The 17,569-nt window shown below is 40.0% G+C and overlaps 1 protein-coding gene and 1 long non-coding RNA gene across 2 annotated transcripts in view; one reads left to right on the plus strand and one right to left on the minus strand.

Annotated features, from left to right (window-relative positions):
- LOC123380075 overlaps positions 1-17,569 on the minus strand; it is a 355,918-nt gene that overhangs the window by 72,579 nt on the left and 265,770 nt on the right. The gene's annotated exons all lie outside the window — the stretch shown is intronic.
- FGF10 (fibroblast growth factor 10) overlaps positions 9,017-17,569 on the plus strand; it is an 83,749-nt gene continuing 75,196 nt past the window's right edge. The window contains exon 1 of the mRNA XM_023260856.2: positions 9,017-10,083. Within this exon, the coding sequence (XP_023116624.2) occupies positions 9,714-10,083 (370 nt within the window). The 5' untranslated portion in view covers positions 9,017-9,713. The remainder of the gene's footprint in view (positions 10,084-17,569) is intronic.

The raw sequence follows: 17,569 nt of genomic DNA on the forward strand, positions 1-17,569 counted from the left end.
AATCTTGGCACAAAACTAGCTCAAGAGTCAGGTCTCTACCCCAAGCAAAAGAAAGGGAGGAGCAACTTGGCACATAGAGCAAGCCCTCAAGTTAGGGCAAAAGGCTGTCATTACTACTACTGTGGTAGTATTAATAATTAAGTGGAAGAGGCAGTTATGCAGAACAAGTGTCTACGTTTAGGAAAGGAATAAAGAAGCAGAGGACATGCGTTTGAGTATGTATTCAGAACCCAGAACTTTCTGGAAGAATAAAATCAGGCACCTGAAAGAGAAAAATACAGGAACATCAATGTAAAGAACCACTGTCCTTACTCCTTAGATCCTTCCAACACAGATACCCCCAAACTTCAATACTGATATTTCTGAAGTTCAGAGTCCTCAGACTGGGTACCCAGGACTTTTCTATTCACAGGAGAGTGTCCGAAGAGGGGTCCTGGCTCTGCCACTGGAACAGGTTTCTTCACCTTCCTGGACTCCAACACATACATCTAAGGTCAATACTCCTTTCTGCTTCCCTCTGTTATTTGTCAAAGACGACGAACTCACATGTTTATTCTTGTACGGCACTTAAATTTCTTTGATAAATCAAATATCCAAAGTTGCCTTCCAATTACAATGGGCTGCTTTCCCAGTTGTACTAAGCAATTCTTTTACTGGGCTTATTTCTATCAATCTAGAAGCTGACCTCCAAAAGAGAAAGAACCCAGCACCAATTCATATAAATAACATTAATCTGTTATAAGTAAATATTGAACTAGTGCAAAAGCTGTTCATGTATGTGGAGGAAGGTGGTCAAAAGGTACAAACTTCCTGTTGTAAACAGGTACTAGGGATGTAATGAACAACGTTAACGCTGCTATATGATAAGCAGGAAAGTTGTTAAAAGAACAGATCCTAGGAGTTCTCTCACAAGGAGAAATATTTTTTCTTTTCTTTTTGTTGTATCTATATGAGATGATGGATGTTACCTAAACCTACCGTGGTGAGCATTTCACAATATATGTAAGTCAAATCATCATGCTGCATACCTTAAACTTACACTGATGCATGTTAATTATTTCTCAATAAAACAGGGAAAAAGGAAAATGGGCCATATTAGCTCTTGGCCCTCTTCTTAATTCATGCTTTGCAGTTAAAAAAAAAAACCTATTTTTCAATCAATTCCAAATAATCTGACAGGCTCTGTATTTCAAAAAAAAAAAAAAAAAAAGACCAGATGTCTAAGAAGAGGTGCTTGAAGAGGAGTGTGTATTTGTGTATGTATGTTTAATAAATGAGTAAGGTAACTTCTCACAGTTATACTTCTGATTGCAAAAAATACAAGAATAAACTACTTCTCATATACATTTCCCTATTTTTAAACATGGCGAAAATAGGTAAAACAGTAAAAATAATACCAGCTACGTAAATAAATCCAGGAAACATTGCTACCTAGTGCTATAAAGTAGGAAGAATATACCCTAATCCACCCACAAATGAGCATGACTTTGGTTAAAGGCAAAACAGTATTTCTTTCTCATAAGTTAGCCAAAAAGTTTTCTAAGTCCTTTCTCCCTTTGCCCATAAAATTTAAATACATCAAATCAAAATAGCCAAACCCCACTGACAACTGAAACAGGAATGAGAAAGCCAGAATGGTATAGGCAAGAAGGAGCCATTGTAGATACTTGAGCACAAATTAATTTTAAAATGACATACTTTTGAACTATTATCCTGAGGGCAGTCTCTTTATCCCTTAGCTAGAATTCAAGCAATTTATTGAAATGCTCTCCTAATTCACGGATAGTCTAGGATGTTCTCAACCACAAGGACGTGCTCTTCTAAAGGCACAAGTTGGAATAAACTCTGAGAATTTTCCAAAAAACCTGCTAAATGCCCCGAACATTAGGAAATGTTCTTCCTCCCTATCCCACAGCTTCAGCAGGGGCCACTGTTGTTCTTGCAAGTGTACTACATCTTTTAAGTATATGACGCTTTCTTGCAATTCACTAGTTTCGTGCAGGCGTAGTAGTTCATTACTACTAGCCCTGTCACCCTAGGCAGTTTGCTTCATCTTCCCAGGCCACCAGCCTCCAGCTGCTCTCCCTCCTTCTCCTCCTCCCACTCCTCCTTTTTGTTCTCTTTCTTCCTCCCACACCCCACCTGTGAAGCAAGGGCAGCAGAACTAAGAAATTTAACGTCTTTTCCAACTATAAAGGTTCACAATTTTATAACTGTTCATGCTGATAAGGGGAGATGATAGACAAAGGGGAGAAAAAGACAAAGGCTTGATCTGAGCTCCATAAATTCTGGGTTATGTTGATTTCTGTGAAAAGTTATTTGTGAAATTTATGGAATTGTCTAGACAGTGATCAATCTACAAAATTATCTGTATATATAGTTTGTCTTGCAAGTTTTGGTCCTGTACCCAGCTTTTATGCCTAACTGAAAAATTCAAGGCTAGCTGCGTACCCATTTTTAAAGACTTGTCTTTAGATAAAAACAAAGCAGGCTAGAAAATAATACTATTTACCTCCGTCCTTCTCTTCTAACTAAACTATAAGTAAAGTTCAATGAAACAAATTTACTCACACAAAAATAATGATTTTAAAGATTAGGAAACATTCAAATTTTTCATAGTTAACTGCAAAGAAAAAGGTAATTTTAATATGGAGCTCTTACTACAGCTTTCCACAATTGCATGCTATTTATGAACATAATTTCTACTTTACTGTATTCATTTTCTAGTTATTTGTGTGAAAGTATTTTATTGAACATTTAGCAATCAAAATGTTTTTAGACCTCAAAGTCATTCACTAAATTAAAAAAAAAATCTCTGCAATAATCATTCAGAACTCAATACTAGATTACATATTTCTTGAGGTCAAGTGCCATGTGTCATTATCTTCTACATAGTTCAAAGATTATAGCATATCAAGCAAGCACTAGATGTTTCACAATGCACTTCGTATTAAATTACACTCCTCTGTTACCTTGCACACATATAAAACATATTCCTCACTGGTTACTTACTGCAGAAGATGTGCACTGTAGTCAGTGTCCTGACTATGACACAGAATTTATCCCAACTGACCCGGAAGAAGAGACTGGAACAAAGTTACCAGTCATGGAGGTGTAGGTAGGGGAAATTAACAAGCAAGGAATGATGATGGCAGATCAGCAACAGAGAGGAACTGTTACCACTCCTTGAACTTAAGGGGCAAGGGGAGGAAATAATATTGCAGGGACTCCAATGAAAGTTGGATCCCTGGAGGAGGGGTCATCCAGCAGGATATGTGGATCTGGAAGGACACAGCCAATGTCAGAAAAGTTACAGGCAATTGAAGAGGAGAAGGAGAGGAAGAAATACCCAGAGTTCTCTCTCCTGGGCTCTGATCTTCTGGAGATCCCATTCTCCCACCAAGAAAACTAACTGCAAGTTGACACTGGTGATGCACAGGCGTTAACACAGAGCTGAGCAGAGACGGGCAGGAAACGGATCTGAGAACCAATCTACGAAAAACCCAGAACCGTGAATACTGCCTCCTCCCAACACAATAATATTTCTAATAGTAATTAGTGGATAATCTTCTTTGTGGAAGTCTATTTAACAGAGGCAAGTTTTGTCAGATAGGGAGAATGAGTTTCAGGTCAAATTATATTTGGTAATATATATGTTTTAATAGGAGGCACACAGGACAGCATATAGATTAGGGAACCCTTACTGGGAAGGAATTAAAATAATAAGGTGGAAAACACAAAATATGCATACAGGAGTCTGAGAACAAAAGGCAAGGACAACAAGTCAGGTTGCATTGTTGGCAAAAAGGATGTAGCCCAGTTGCCCAGACTACAGGAGAAACTGTGAGGGATTGTGTCGGGGACACATCACAGGAAAAGATGGAACCCTGATCCTTCATGAAGCCAGAAAATAGAAGTCACACAGTTCCCTTCAGCTCTTTTTATAGGCAGTAGGACAACCAGAAAAAAAAAATTCAGGGGCTATTTTCTCCTCCAAAATGTTTTCTGGGTCCTAAGATAACTTTACTTCATTTGTCATGAATAATAAAGCACCTAAAACCATTCATTCATTCATGCTTTTTACAAGGGATGCTGCTCTTAGTTATTTGCAAAATCCCTCACCATGCACGCCCAGCTGGCACATAGTAGGTATCAATAAACTTTAGTTAAATCAAAACCAGTTAAATGAATGCACGAAGAAAGACATGTATAAATGTCTGTTGTTGTTTTAAGACACTGCACCTTTAAAGAAAACGTGATGACGTACCAACTGAGTCACAAACATAAATTACTGATATCAGAGTGTTTAAAATTCTGATCAAGGATACAGGACTAAGAAACCTAGAGGGCATGAGGTGGAAGGAAGGACAGCGCTACAAAGGGACAGCTGGAAACACAGAAAACAAAACAGAACTCTTCATACTTCACAGCTTTGTCAAGGGAAGGTTCTGTTTACCATCAGCTGGGAGGAGACAAACAGAAGCTTTGTGCAAATATGTTTGGTGTGTTTCGTGCCAATTGAGGCAGAGTGGAGTTTCCAAGAACTTTTGTGATTTATTGTATAATTTAAACATTCTTATATAGTTGTTTTTTTTTTTTCCCCCTTCAAAAGATCTTTGTCACTACCTGGGCCATTTTTCATTCTCCACAACAGATCATTAAGTCTGTCCGAAAGCTTGGGAATAGAACATTTAATTTAGTTTCAAATTTTGAAAAAAAAAATAGTTAAGCCAATACCTATGCTTTGAAATATCACACTGCTTTATGGAGATTTAGTCTTAGAATAGAGAAGGCAGAATCAAATTATAAATCTGCTCTTTTTTTTGAAGATGCCATGGATTTCCTAGAGGAGAACTTATACATCCAGATTATATAGAAAAAAATCATTGAAAATACATGGCATCCATTACTTTCTAATTGTGTTCATTTCACGAGTTTTGATAAAAAAGCCCCCCTTTGCCAAATATATATCAATATTTATTTGGCTGATTAACTGGTACTCAATAATTCAACACAGAGCTATTTTATTACTTTTCTCTGCCTAATCTTTTCCAGCAAACATATATTGGTTTTGCGTAAGTAAAGCCTCCTAACCATTCTTATCATTTCCACTCTGCCATCTCTGACATATTAGAGTGATGAGTGGTCATTGATAAGGAGGAAAGGAGCAGGGGGGGGGGGGGGAGAGAAAACAGACAAGGCAGGTGTTACCAAAAAAATTAGGACAGCAGCCTCTGATTGTTAACATTAGGACTCAGCCCCTGAGTTCTAAACTCTGTTCTATCACTGAGTGACTTGGGCATCTGTTCATTCAGCTATAAAATGAATGAGGTAGATTCGTCTGTTGCTAAAGTTCCCACTAGCTCTGAAGTATTGCACTGCTCTCTGTGGTTTAAGACCTCTTTCCCTTTCAATTGAAACCCCTTGTTAAAAAAATAAGATATCACTGTTTGATTTGTCCCAAATGTCACTGACTATACGCATCATCTCCAGCCTCATCCTGGAAAGACCAGAAGCTCCAACAATGCCTTAAAACTGGCCTCTTCCATATCGGAAAGGGAGTAAGAGCTGGGACACACAGCCCGGAAGACTACAACTGCAGACTTCAAAATAAGGCCCGCACATGTCTACTTTGTAGAACAGCCTGGCTGACTTTTGACCTGACTTATTATTATTTGAAGCAGCTTACTGACACTGTCAATTACATCACACATAATAGAACACACATCTTGTAATTGAGCCACAGATAGTGCCAAGCAACATAAAGAATCCAGGAAATACATACTTAAAATGTAAACTGCTCAAACAGAAGAGCTACCGAAGGATCTGGAAGTACATACGCAAACTGCTTCTCTGAGGCTGAATAGCTACAGCTTAGGATTCTTCAGTGGCTGCTGCCATGGTCTTGCTTTTAAAAGCCTCAATAACTTCTCAAGGCATCACATTAAACAAAAGGCCACATCTATTTCCTCCAATAAAGACTTAATCTAATATTACTCGATATGTTTAGGACATAGAAATAAAGCATGCCTTCCAGAGGTTAGAAAAAAAAAAGAAACACAGCCTTTGAGAATTAGTAGGTACCACTCTAATCTGAAGCTTGTACTGTCCTTTTCAATCGTTGCAGAGAAACAATTAATAAAGGAACCCATTAAGACCTGATTATTGCTGCTAAAAAAGGAAGGTAGAATTTCAGTCCTTTGAAGTAACTGAGAATGATTCAGGCCTCATTACAGAGATATAATCTACATTCATACATTTATGTTAGTGATTCAAATCTATTGGGAGAGATTGAATTCCGTTAAATAGTGCATCTTTCCTGTGGAACTTTTCTCAGGCTTTCTCGGGCTAACCTAAGAGGTGACCTAACAATGAAAAGCAGTGGAGTATTTAGGGATTCAACTGTGCTATAAAAGAAAGGCTGTACAGAAAAGAAAAAGAAGAATGAGATATAATCTAAAAAGCTATGTCAGCTTTTCCTTTGGGCTGTTTTGTAAATGCCCTTCCTGTCATCACGCTGTACAGAAGAACGGCGAGAGGACTCTAGAACTTTTAAACACTGCACCTGCTGCAACCAGATTTTAATATGGAAGTTTGACGATGTGTTTCCCCCCCCATTTCAAACAGAATAAAAACACAAAACTTCTCACAAAGATCTGAATAGCTCTCTCTGCTGGAGCAGAAAGTTGGAGTGTCTATTGTGAGCTTTAAAAAAAATTAAAAGGATCTCAAGCTGGCATCAATAGGGTTGATGCCCAGTGTAGAGAAACCTCAAAATAATAACTTCCTGTACTTTGTAACTTTTCACAGCAGAATCTTTACTGTATGGTTTCATCAAACATATTTTTAAAAACAACATGTAGTTTTAATTAGTTGTCAATTCAAACATTTGGATTCTGCTGAACAATTGGACTGAAACTCAAGTCCCTTAGAAACACTACACTCTTTCAGGCATTTGTTAGCTCAGGTATAAAACTGTGAGCTAGAAAATTAAAATTAGCACAGTGATTTCATTTTTAAACACCCATGCTTTAGTGAAAGAACAAAACTTTAAGCATACACGTGACATATGCTCTTTATTTGTTTAACTTTCCAATTAATAGCCACAGAAATTAGAACTGATTATATTAAATTAAAAACCCTACTGTGGTGTTCACATTGTCAAAATCTTTTCAGTAAGCATTGCAATTGGTTACAAACAATGCAATTAAAACTCTGATTCTAGCATTACAGGGTTCTATTTCAAAGACCCTGAATGCATAGGAAAATGTAAGCGCATGCATATAAAGTCATTTTTTCAGGTCACTAAACAACATAATTGGGCAATCATTCCTAATGCCCATCTCTAAAGCTAGATTTTTTATTTCTTCGAATTTTGTTCGGTTCACAATGAAGACTAAGGTCAAACGCACACTATAGGGATTCTGGCTTGTAGTATATACACAAGCACTTCTGATTAGTTCTCTCCAGATTACAGTTGCAGAGGTCAAACTCCCAAGTTCACCTTGAAGCGATTCTCCATCTTAGAACAGCAGTCTAAAGATTAAGCTGAACCATATGAAATTGCCACTTGGGAAGGTCAAGAAGTAGAAAATAGTGGCCATTTCATATGCTTCCACATAAGGCTAATGTCCAGCTGCCTTACAGAAGCTAAATATTTTACATTACATCTTCATTAACTCCCTCCAGTTAAGCCTTCCCTCGTTCACCGAAATTCTAGTAGTGAGCCTCTAGGAGCTCTCTCTTACTCGTGTTGGAACCAATTCTGCTAGTAGTGTCCTCTCGCGCCTCTTAATTCTTGGCAAGGCTTCCTAGCCAGGGATTTGGTTCTGTCTACACCTGTGTTGTGGGCACTGCTAGCAGTAAGGGTGTTCCGAGGTGGTGAGTATGGAACCGAGAGGGAGACTGGTAGTTCACTTGCATTGCAAAACAAAACTCTCTTAACATAGAAAGTAAAGATAGAAAAAAGAAAATGCCCCTTTTATGACAGGGTGCAAAGGAAATCGCATAGAAAACAGCAGAATTTGGCCAAATCGCATGGTTAAATCTTCGCAATCTCAGTAAAGTGGGTTCGCTTTGAAGTGCACGCGTGGTTCAGTAACCGACTCATGCTAGCAATTAGAAATCCGTCTTTTCGGTCCCCGATTTCATTTGCGCCAAGAGAGAGGCGACTTTTAAGGGTGACGATAAATCTCCCTGAGCTTAAAAGGCAGAGAGGGCCAAAGTGTGAACTTTTTACTTCAGCAACGGAAGCGAGAAATCAGTGATTCATTAAAGCAGAGACCTCCTTGGAAGCTGGCAGAAGAGGAGGAAAAGAAGCTAATTATGGTCTCCCTTCTCTGGGCTCACTCCGACCAGTTTATAATCTGCTGCTTTGGAAGGTTTATCCTCAGCATCTTCTGCTTTCTCCCCCAGGCCTCCCCTCCTTCTGGGAGCCAGAGGGGGCGGGAGGGGGGAACAGTCAGCCGAGCACCAAGCTCCAGGTGGCTCTCAAGTACTGCACGGCCAAAAGAAGTGGGGGGGGGGGGAATCCTACGCTGCAAAACAAGTGAGAAAGGGGCTCCCCAGAGGGGACTGGTTCAGGCTGGAAGACAGCAAACTTCGAAGAGCCTGAGGCTACAGCTCGCGCCGGCGGCCAGCGCAGCCAGCACACGGACACTTCACAGCAACTCCCCGCAGCTGGAGGCGCGGGCGGAGGCGGCGGCCGCGGGGCCACAAGGCAGGGACCCGGCAGCCCCCAGCTCCGCGCGGAGGCACCGCGCCCTCGCCTCCTTGCTCCCTTGCTCTCCCCCCCCCTCCCAGCCCCCTCCCCCTCCCTCTCCTGGCTTTCCCAGCAGCCGAGGGTTTCAGATGTCCCACCGCCGTTTGACCCCCTCCCCGCCCCCCCGCTTCTCCACCCCTGCAAATGAGGTTTGACCAGCGGAGGCAGAGCCCACCTCGGGCTTGGAATCACTGACATTTGGACTCCTGGCTGCAACCTGTTTACAAGCGGGCTTTCCAGAGGAAGGGGGTGGGGAGGGAGGGAAGTAGGGCCAAACAAAACACCAACCGCCATCTCCCCCCAAACAAGAAGTGACTTTCTGGAGGCTTCAAATCAACAGGCACCACCAAAAAGAGAAAGCAGGAGGGGGGAAGCAAACAACGGCGACCGGCAGCCGTCTCCAGCCCTGACAACTCCGAAGGGACGCGCTTTTCGAAGGCGACTAGCAGGCTGGGGCTCTGGGCAGAGGGACCAGAAGGTGCCAACCTCAGAGAGGCGCAGATATCTCCCCCAGCCTCTGTGGGTTTTGTTCACCGTGCTGTCATCTGTTTTTCAGACTTTTTTTTTTTTTTTTTTTTTTTTTGCATCTAACATGGTGAAGAAAGGCGTGAAGAAGAGAACAAAGTAACTCCGGGTGGAGTGAAGATCGCTGGTGACCACCGCCACCGCCACCACCAGCTCCTGCTACTGCGGCCACCCACATCCACCATTCACCGGGAGACTCGAGAGGCTCACGGCAGCGGCAGCGGATCCGAGAAAGGAGCCAGGAGAGGCAGCCGGCCCTTCCGAGGAGTTATGGATGTTGGTGTATTCACTTCTGGCCAGATCCGCGCCCAGAGGGAGCTAACCAGCGGCCTCCACCTCCAGCTGTCTCCTTGCCTCGCACCAGGTCTTACCCTTCCAGTATGTTCCTTCTGATGAGACAATTTCCAGTGCCGAGAGTTCCAGTACAATGTGGAAATGGATACTGACACATTGTGCCTCAGCCTTTCCCCAGCTGCCCGGCTGCTGCTGCTGCTTCTTGTTGCTGTTCTTGGTGTCTTCAATCCCTGTCACCTGCCAAGCCCTTGGTCAGGACATGGTGTCACCAGAGGCCACCAACTCCTCTTCCTCCTCCTCCTCCTCCTCCTCCTCGTCCTCCTCGTCCTCCTCCTCCTCGTCCTCCTTTTCCTCTCCTTCCAGTGCGGGGAGGCATGTGCGGAGCTACAATCACCTCCAAGGAGATGTCCGCTGGAGAAAGCTGTTCTCTTTTACCAAGTACTTTCTCAAGATTGAGAAGAACGGGAAGGTCAGCGGTACCAAGAAGGAGAACTGCCCGTACAGTAAGTTACAAATGCGCGCTCCCCTCCTTCCAATTATCCACCCCCCACCCCACAAGGGGGGGAAAATCTGTTCCAGATGTGGCCAGCTAAATATTTACGTCCCCAACCCCTGTAAAATGATGAAGTGGAATACTTTCACACTAAATCACCCCCATACATTGTGCCGCCGCACCCCCTACCCTTGGCGCGGCTCCCTCCACACACCCCCCACTCCTTGCCACCCTAGCTGCCCTGTCTCCGCTGCTTGTCATTACCTGGACCGCGCTGGGCGCTGGAGAGTAGTGCAGGCGCAGAGATTCATAGATGCCCCCCTCTCCGTCTCCGTCGCCCTTCCGCACCTCATCCCAAGGCCCCCTCTCCCTCCCTTCTGGAAACGGCTCAAGTAAACACATTTTGTTTCTTTTCGCTGGCAATCTTATTAAGAGTTTTGGGACAGCTTCCTCAAGCTGAAAATAATTATCCGCTGTCAATTACAGGGGCTTTATGGGAGCCTTATTTAAGAAAGAAAAGTCAATTCCGCTAGCTCCCCACCCCCAACCCTTTACCCACTACCTATCTAGACAGGAGTGCAAACATTTCTCTGGTTTTGATTCTTTTTTTTTTTTTTCTTTTTCTTTTTGGCCCCTCATGTTGGTTTGAGTGATTGCAGTCCGTGAAGTTAGCTTTTCAGGCACCAGCGCCGCTATTTGTCTTCTGCCTGCCTTCTCTCTTGGTAACATGATGCTCATGTCTGCATTGTCAATGGCATATGCGCTGCTTTGTGGTGTCCTGTTGTACTCATTTCTTCTGAAACCTCTCATATTGCAGAGCCATACTACTACAGCATTGTAAACATCTGGGACTGGATTCACACAGACCTCACACAAATTTCATTGTCATTCTTTTATTTTCAAAGTAAAAGTCGTAAGTCTGTTTCCATGGCTATAGTTTGTCCCACTGGATGAACTTTTCTGCTCTGTATACATAAATTATGACCCCCTCCCCAGCACACCCCACCTCTGCATTTTTTTCCATTTTCCTTTCTCTCATTCTTTCCTTCTTTACCTCTTGCTCTTCTTTCTTTCTTGCAGGGCTGTGGGCTGGGTAGGGGGAGGGAGAAATGGAGGAGGAGGGGTGGATATTGTGTCTCTTCTTGAATCAGTCCAGCAAAGCCAGATTACTCTGTTGGCTTCTTTTCCTAGTTACTTTCAAGTGGTGAGACTTATTCACCCTCTATTGACTGCTATTTGAAAGGAGCCCGAGGCTATGTAATGGCACACTGAAGACAGTAGACAATGACATTTACACATCTTTAATGACTATTTAGCATTATCTCAATGGTTCTTCCAAGTCACCTCTTTAAGGGACCTTAAAGTGTCAGTCATTTGGGAATTTCTTGCCAACTAACTTAAATACATGGGTCATACATTCCAAGACACCTTGGCCCAGAAAAGTATCTGGTACCAATGGGAAAGACAGTTAATCGGAATTTAGCATTTTCTTTTTAAATAAGGATTTATAAGAATTAAAACTTGGTTTTCTTCTCTGGAGATCCACATACATTTGACATTAACTACTGCTGCTGCTTCCACTTACTAAAATTAGCAATAAGTTTGTAAGTAATAAAAATACTTGTCAAAGTATTTTAACGTATCCATCGTACATTTAATACTAGAGCTGTTTCTGTTTCTGATTCATAGAAAGTGGCTGAAATAATGTCATTATGATTTCTTTGGGTTGAAAGTCATTTGTTGCCTGAATTCAGTAGGTATTATGTATAGACGTTATAATTGTTGGTTAAAAATTTAATACTTTTGTTCACTTCTAAAACAAAATAGTTATGGTGTCATCCAGGTAGGAAAATGGGGAAGAACTGAGCCAAACACTTGCTGAAGAGTGAGCTGAGAGTTAAAAAATAAAAAATAAAAAATAAATAATAATCCCCATGGGCTGAAAATCTTCAGTGTATTTTTAGTTCATGGAGATAAATATAATAAATTTTCAGTTTTAAGCTCGAGCAAAATTCCTTTTTTTGGACACTAACTTAATTTTGCTATTGGTATATTTTTAAGTATCTTTATGATTTACTACAAGGACCAATCTATATTAGTTTGTTTATACAACTGAAATGACTATTTTCTAAAATCATAATCATGTGTGATTATTTAATAAAATGATTGCTAGGGGTATTGAATTGAATTATATTTTTAGAGTAAGAATTATCTGCAAAGAGAAAAGTATCTGATTTTTATTGCATAAAAACTAGTATGGAAAGTTTCCATCCCAATTGTCCAAAATAGAATAATATCCCTTCCATATGATAAAGCATACCAATAGTCCTTATTAAAATATAGTATCTTATGTAATAATGCAATTTTAATCAATGGTTGAAAATGAGAGGGGGTGGGGTTTATTCTGTTAAATAATGTTAAACCATAAATAACTCAGCCTTTCCAAGAATATCTGTATCAAGACATAGCAAGTGAAAAGTAAAGGTTGAAAAAGCCTTAATTTCACATATGGCTGGGTAATCAGAACACTCCTACAATCTCCAGCTGGACTGATTCAGCTGAACTACATGGTATCATTAAGATATTGTCTAAATGTTGCATAATTACATGTGAACAAACTTTTGCCATGCCTACAGGGTAACCAGCCGGCCAGCCCACCAAATGGTAGCCTGTTAAATATTAGGATTTCTGAAGAGTGTCAGTTCCTTGTCCAAAAACCACTTTTCAGTAACATTTTCCTAAACAAGTTATTAATTATTTTCAATACACAAAGCTGTTCTTTTGAGGTTTGCTTATTTGAAGCTTAATTTTCTTTGTTACTTTTGACCCTAGTATTATTGCTGCTAAAATACAGTAACAGCTTATCTGAGAGGTGACATGTTTGGGATGTCCTGGGTAATTAAACAACTGTTTTACTGGCTTTTTGCCAGCAAAATACTAACAAAAGGGAAGTAAGGAAATCACCCATAAGCATTGCAAAATCATTTTTAACTTCTACCTCCAAAGCTGGTTCCCAGGAATTGGATGATTCTAAAAATATTATATGTGCTTGGGGTGATTACAAACGTTTATGTGTGTGTGTGGAAGGGAGGGTGATTTTTTGTTTGCTTTTTTGTCATGATGTGAAAACGGAATAAAGGGAGCAGAGATGAATTATGTTTCTCCTGCTGGAAGTGTAAGAAAGCTTGAATAATTTAGAATAGCTGTGGTGTATCTGTCACTAGATATGCTTAGGCTCATTTAAGTTTGTTTTATCACTCTTTATATCTAGAGCTTTGCCCTTGAAACATTACCACTCAGCTCTATTTCTGGACTCCTGGAAAGGCTGGATACAGCTGTTGGGTACCCTTGCAACTGGGACTGGATGCGAGTGGGCTGTGGGCTTCTCCCATGGTTGTCACTGGTAGAAAAGGGGAGTCTAGTGAAAAGAAAATGTATCCCTAGACTTGAGACAGCCAAAAATGGATATTCTCAAAATGGAAAGCCACAGTGCTTATGAGTCTTTGCAGGAAAGGCGATTAAGCTACAATAGAGAAATCAGGATGTACTGTGTAGTAAGTGCCCTATTTCTTCAAATATATATTTCATTTGACACATAATGGTCCTATAATTTAGATATTAACTATCCATACTTTTTCAAAGATGAAAAATAAGCTGAAAACAGTTCATTACCCAAGGTCATTCAACTGGAAATTGGTAGAGTCAGGATTCAAGCCTACATCTATTTGATTACGTTATTCCTTTTACCTCCGTTACTGGCAACAATGATACCAATATATCAGAATTAGATATCTCAAAACTCTAAAAAACAAATTATCCGAAATCTTAATTGCTGCTTGCTATGAACACCAGTGGTTCTTCAGGTTCACGCTGGAATAGTAGTAAATTGAGAGGGGAAGAGAAGAGAAGTATGTTAAAGGTTATCATTGCAGGTGGCTATGCAGACATGGTATCAGACAATGTTAGTGCATTCTCTAGGTGAAATACCTCTTCTGATATTTTGTTTGGGAATATATTTGCCTACGGAAACGCAAAATACATGTACACGGATCTCACCTTCTTAACAGAGGGCATTAGGAATACATTTAAGAAAATCCATGAATGTCATTGTATATCGTAATTGTTTACAGCTGAGGGCAAAATGTTTAATTGTTCCCACATGTAATAAAATAATTTGGTTGTAAATACCGGTGTGAAAGTGGGCTGTTGCAGAAACTTCTGATATATGACTCTAAAAAGGGCAAAATCTTAGAGACCTAAAGCTATATACATGTTAAGAAGGCTTTAAAATGAGCCTGCAAATCAAAAAGGTACTTCACCACATATAAATGACAAATTACTGTCTGGGATTAAAGGTTTGCATTATTACTTTTAAATCAGGACTGGGGCTGATTGTAGGAAGTTACCTAAAGTGAGAAAGGAAGTGTTGAGGGAAATAGGGACTTGAATATCATCTCCTAATAAGTGATTTTATTTTGGATTTTTGAAAAGAAAACCTATATACAACTTATGGCTTCCACTGGTGTCTTATTTAAGTTGTGGTTGTTTCTAGAGTTTGGTTGCATAATTTATAACTGGCAGCATTTAATCATGCACATTGAGGATTTATGAAGGTGGAAGCACTGTATTTAATGTTTACATGACATTGTCCCGTTACCTTTACCGCATTCCTACCATATGGACCCTCCACTTTGATGGCTTTATCATAAATCCATTAAAAATGCACAATTACCCAGTTTCCTCTTCATAAACCTGATTTATAACCTTCTACTAGAAGAAACCCAAGAAAACAGTTGGCAGAAATCACATGCCAACAGTGGAGTATGAGAATTCAGAAACACCAATCTCTAGGTAGTCTTGGGTATTTCAGGAATCTATGAGGCAAAGGTATGGACCACTCTTTAAAAACAGGTGCTTTCAAAATGATGTTGAGGCACAGAATTTAAAATAAAAATTGTCTTATTAAATGAGGGAAACCCCAATGCACGCATATTTTCTTCTATATTTTTACTGCCTGCTTTAGAGCAAAAAGGCTTATTCGAGTTCTTTTTTTTTTACCGTTTAATGAACTTACAGTGGAACATGAAGGAGCACTTTACACTCCTGTAGTTACCTTCCTGTGCAGAGGCAAACCCCACTTATTATTCAAACGCCTGACTTTCCACAAGCCAAAATGCTGGAAAAAAGTTGACAGCTCATTTGAAATGGAGCTAATGTTCCTCACATTTATGAGCTGCCTGGGAATATCTACATCTTTCCTAAGCCTTAAATGTCTGTATGCTTATCCAAAATTGTAGTACCAATGATATTTCCTTATTATGCTTCAGAAGGAAGAGTAACACATGTGTATTAGTTCAAAGTGATTTTAATCTATCTTAACATTAATTCTGTGAACTTTGCAACGGGGAGTAATTCAGATGACGTTTTTAGTATTACTGTTCCAACATTTGTTAGCATTAATAGTTGATATTTGCTTAATGTAAGTAAGTAAAATATTAGTATTTCCCTCCCAGAAATTAAAGTTCTCTTTTAATTTTCCAGCAAGATGGGACACAAGATTTATGTTTATGTAATTTTTATACAGCTTTATCACAGTTTAGAAAATAATGGACCTCATTTTGTCTCAAGTCCTCTATACAGAAATATCTTCATTTACATGGTATATTGCAATCACTGAAGATCATTTACACTTACCATTTGACCAATGGTATTTGTTACCTCTTTTTGCAGATTAAAAATATTTACTTTTCATAATTGGCACTCTTTTTTTTCACTGCCCGTTAACCTTTGCCTGTGCCAGTCAGTCAGTATAACAAGTAATAACCTAGACACAGGCCTTTAAAATTAGTGAAAGAAAATATACCTGCATCTTGGGAAGCCAGTGATACTCTGATCAAGAGCTAATGAATACAAAATGTTGATGCTTTATAGAATCAGTTTAAAAGCAAATATTTAATCAGTACAGATTTTACACAAATAGAAAGTTTCAAGATAAACTAAAAGGGAGCCAGGTCATCCACCAATGGCCTTAAAGGCCATCCAATAATGGCCTTAAAGGCTCCCTTGCCTTTAAATCCGGTCAGTTGTGTTCTTTCTTTGAACACTGTGTTCTAATTGGAACAATAAATCAAAGAAGACACTCAGAGTAGATTCCCATGTAAGGTGGACAACTGGACAGTGACTTTTTACTGCTGCTAACACGTGCATCCAATTACCATTTGAAAGATTCATAGTGCTGGCAGTAAAGCATTGCCTCGTTTTATAGTTCACCTAATAATTCTTCAGCCTAAATCTGTCCACCTTTACCTATATCTAATCTGTCAGTATGTGTGTTATCATTAATGAGGAATTTTCAAATGTTTGGCATGCTTCCTACAATGGATGGTGACATTGAGAGATTAATGAGCCATTTAATTAACCATAATAGAAGAGGTAAAGTATTGATTAGGTCAATATATACCCAACTTCGAGTAAACTGTCAACTAAACATAACCTAGTACTTCCACCACAACTATAACTTAATCACGGATCATGGATAGTATGGGTTAACAGCAACCCAACTCTATGTGGCAATGGTTAACTGCAAAATTGAGAACTTCTTTAAAAGGCATTTTCCTATAATCATTATTGTCTTTCAAGGACCTGGTGTTATCATGCTTTACTGATAAACATGTGTGTTAGTTCATCCTTAACCCTTTTCAAGGCATTGCCCCTGTCTGAGGATAACTTGACATGTTAATAGAGTCTTTACAATTCAAGGCTCATCAGTTTCTTTTTTTTAATATTAAAAAAAATTTTTAGTGTTTATTTTTGAGAAAGAGAGAGACACAGTGTGAGCAGGGGAGGGGCAGAGAGAGAGAGAGAGAGAGAGAGAGAGAGACAGAATCTGAAGCAGGTTCCAGGCTCTGCTAAGAGCACAGAGCCCAATGTGGGGCTTGAATCCGTGAATTGTAACATCATGACCTGAGCTGAAGTGGGATGCTTAACCAACTGAACCACCCAGGCGCCCCAAGGCTCATCAACTACTAATAATTCTGTCTGGAGGCATTTATACATCTGGAACATTAGACATCTGCGACAGCCCTGCCTCTATGGCACTGTGAATCATGATACTTTTTTGCCCCTTCACCACTCCGTTATTTTCTCCTCTTTTTCTTATTTTCTTTTTTTCCCTTTTCCCTGATGTTCAAACCCGTTACATGTCATGTAGGCCAGGGAAACTCATCCATTATCATTGCTCAGCATGCCATGTTATATTTGGAGCCAGCAGCCTAGACCTTTTTGGATGTTCAGCATCCAAATGCTGAGGAGTCTCTTCTCATTTTGAATCTGCACTGAATTCTCCCTTATCCCAGCACTCAGGCCAATCTCTTACAGCCTTGCCTTTAGTAAAACAGGCAAATCACAGATAAGCACCTTCTGCCAATGAATGCTGATTGTCTGGTTATTCTGCATTTTCCTCCAGATTAAATATTCTATCTCCAATAACTCTCTTT

Source organism: Felis catus, chromosome A1 (genome assembly GCF_018350175.1).
Source record: "Felis catus isolate Fca126 chromosome A1, F.catus_Fca126_mat1.0, whole genome shotgun sequence".
NCBI lineage: Eukaryota > Metazoa > Chordata > Mammalia > Carnivora > Felidae > Felis > Felis catus.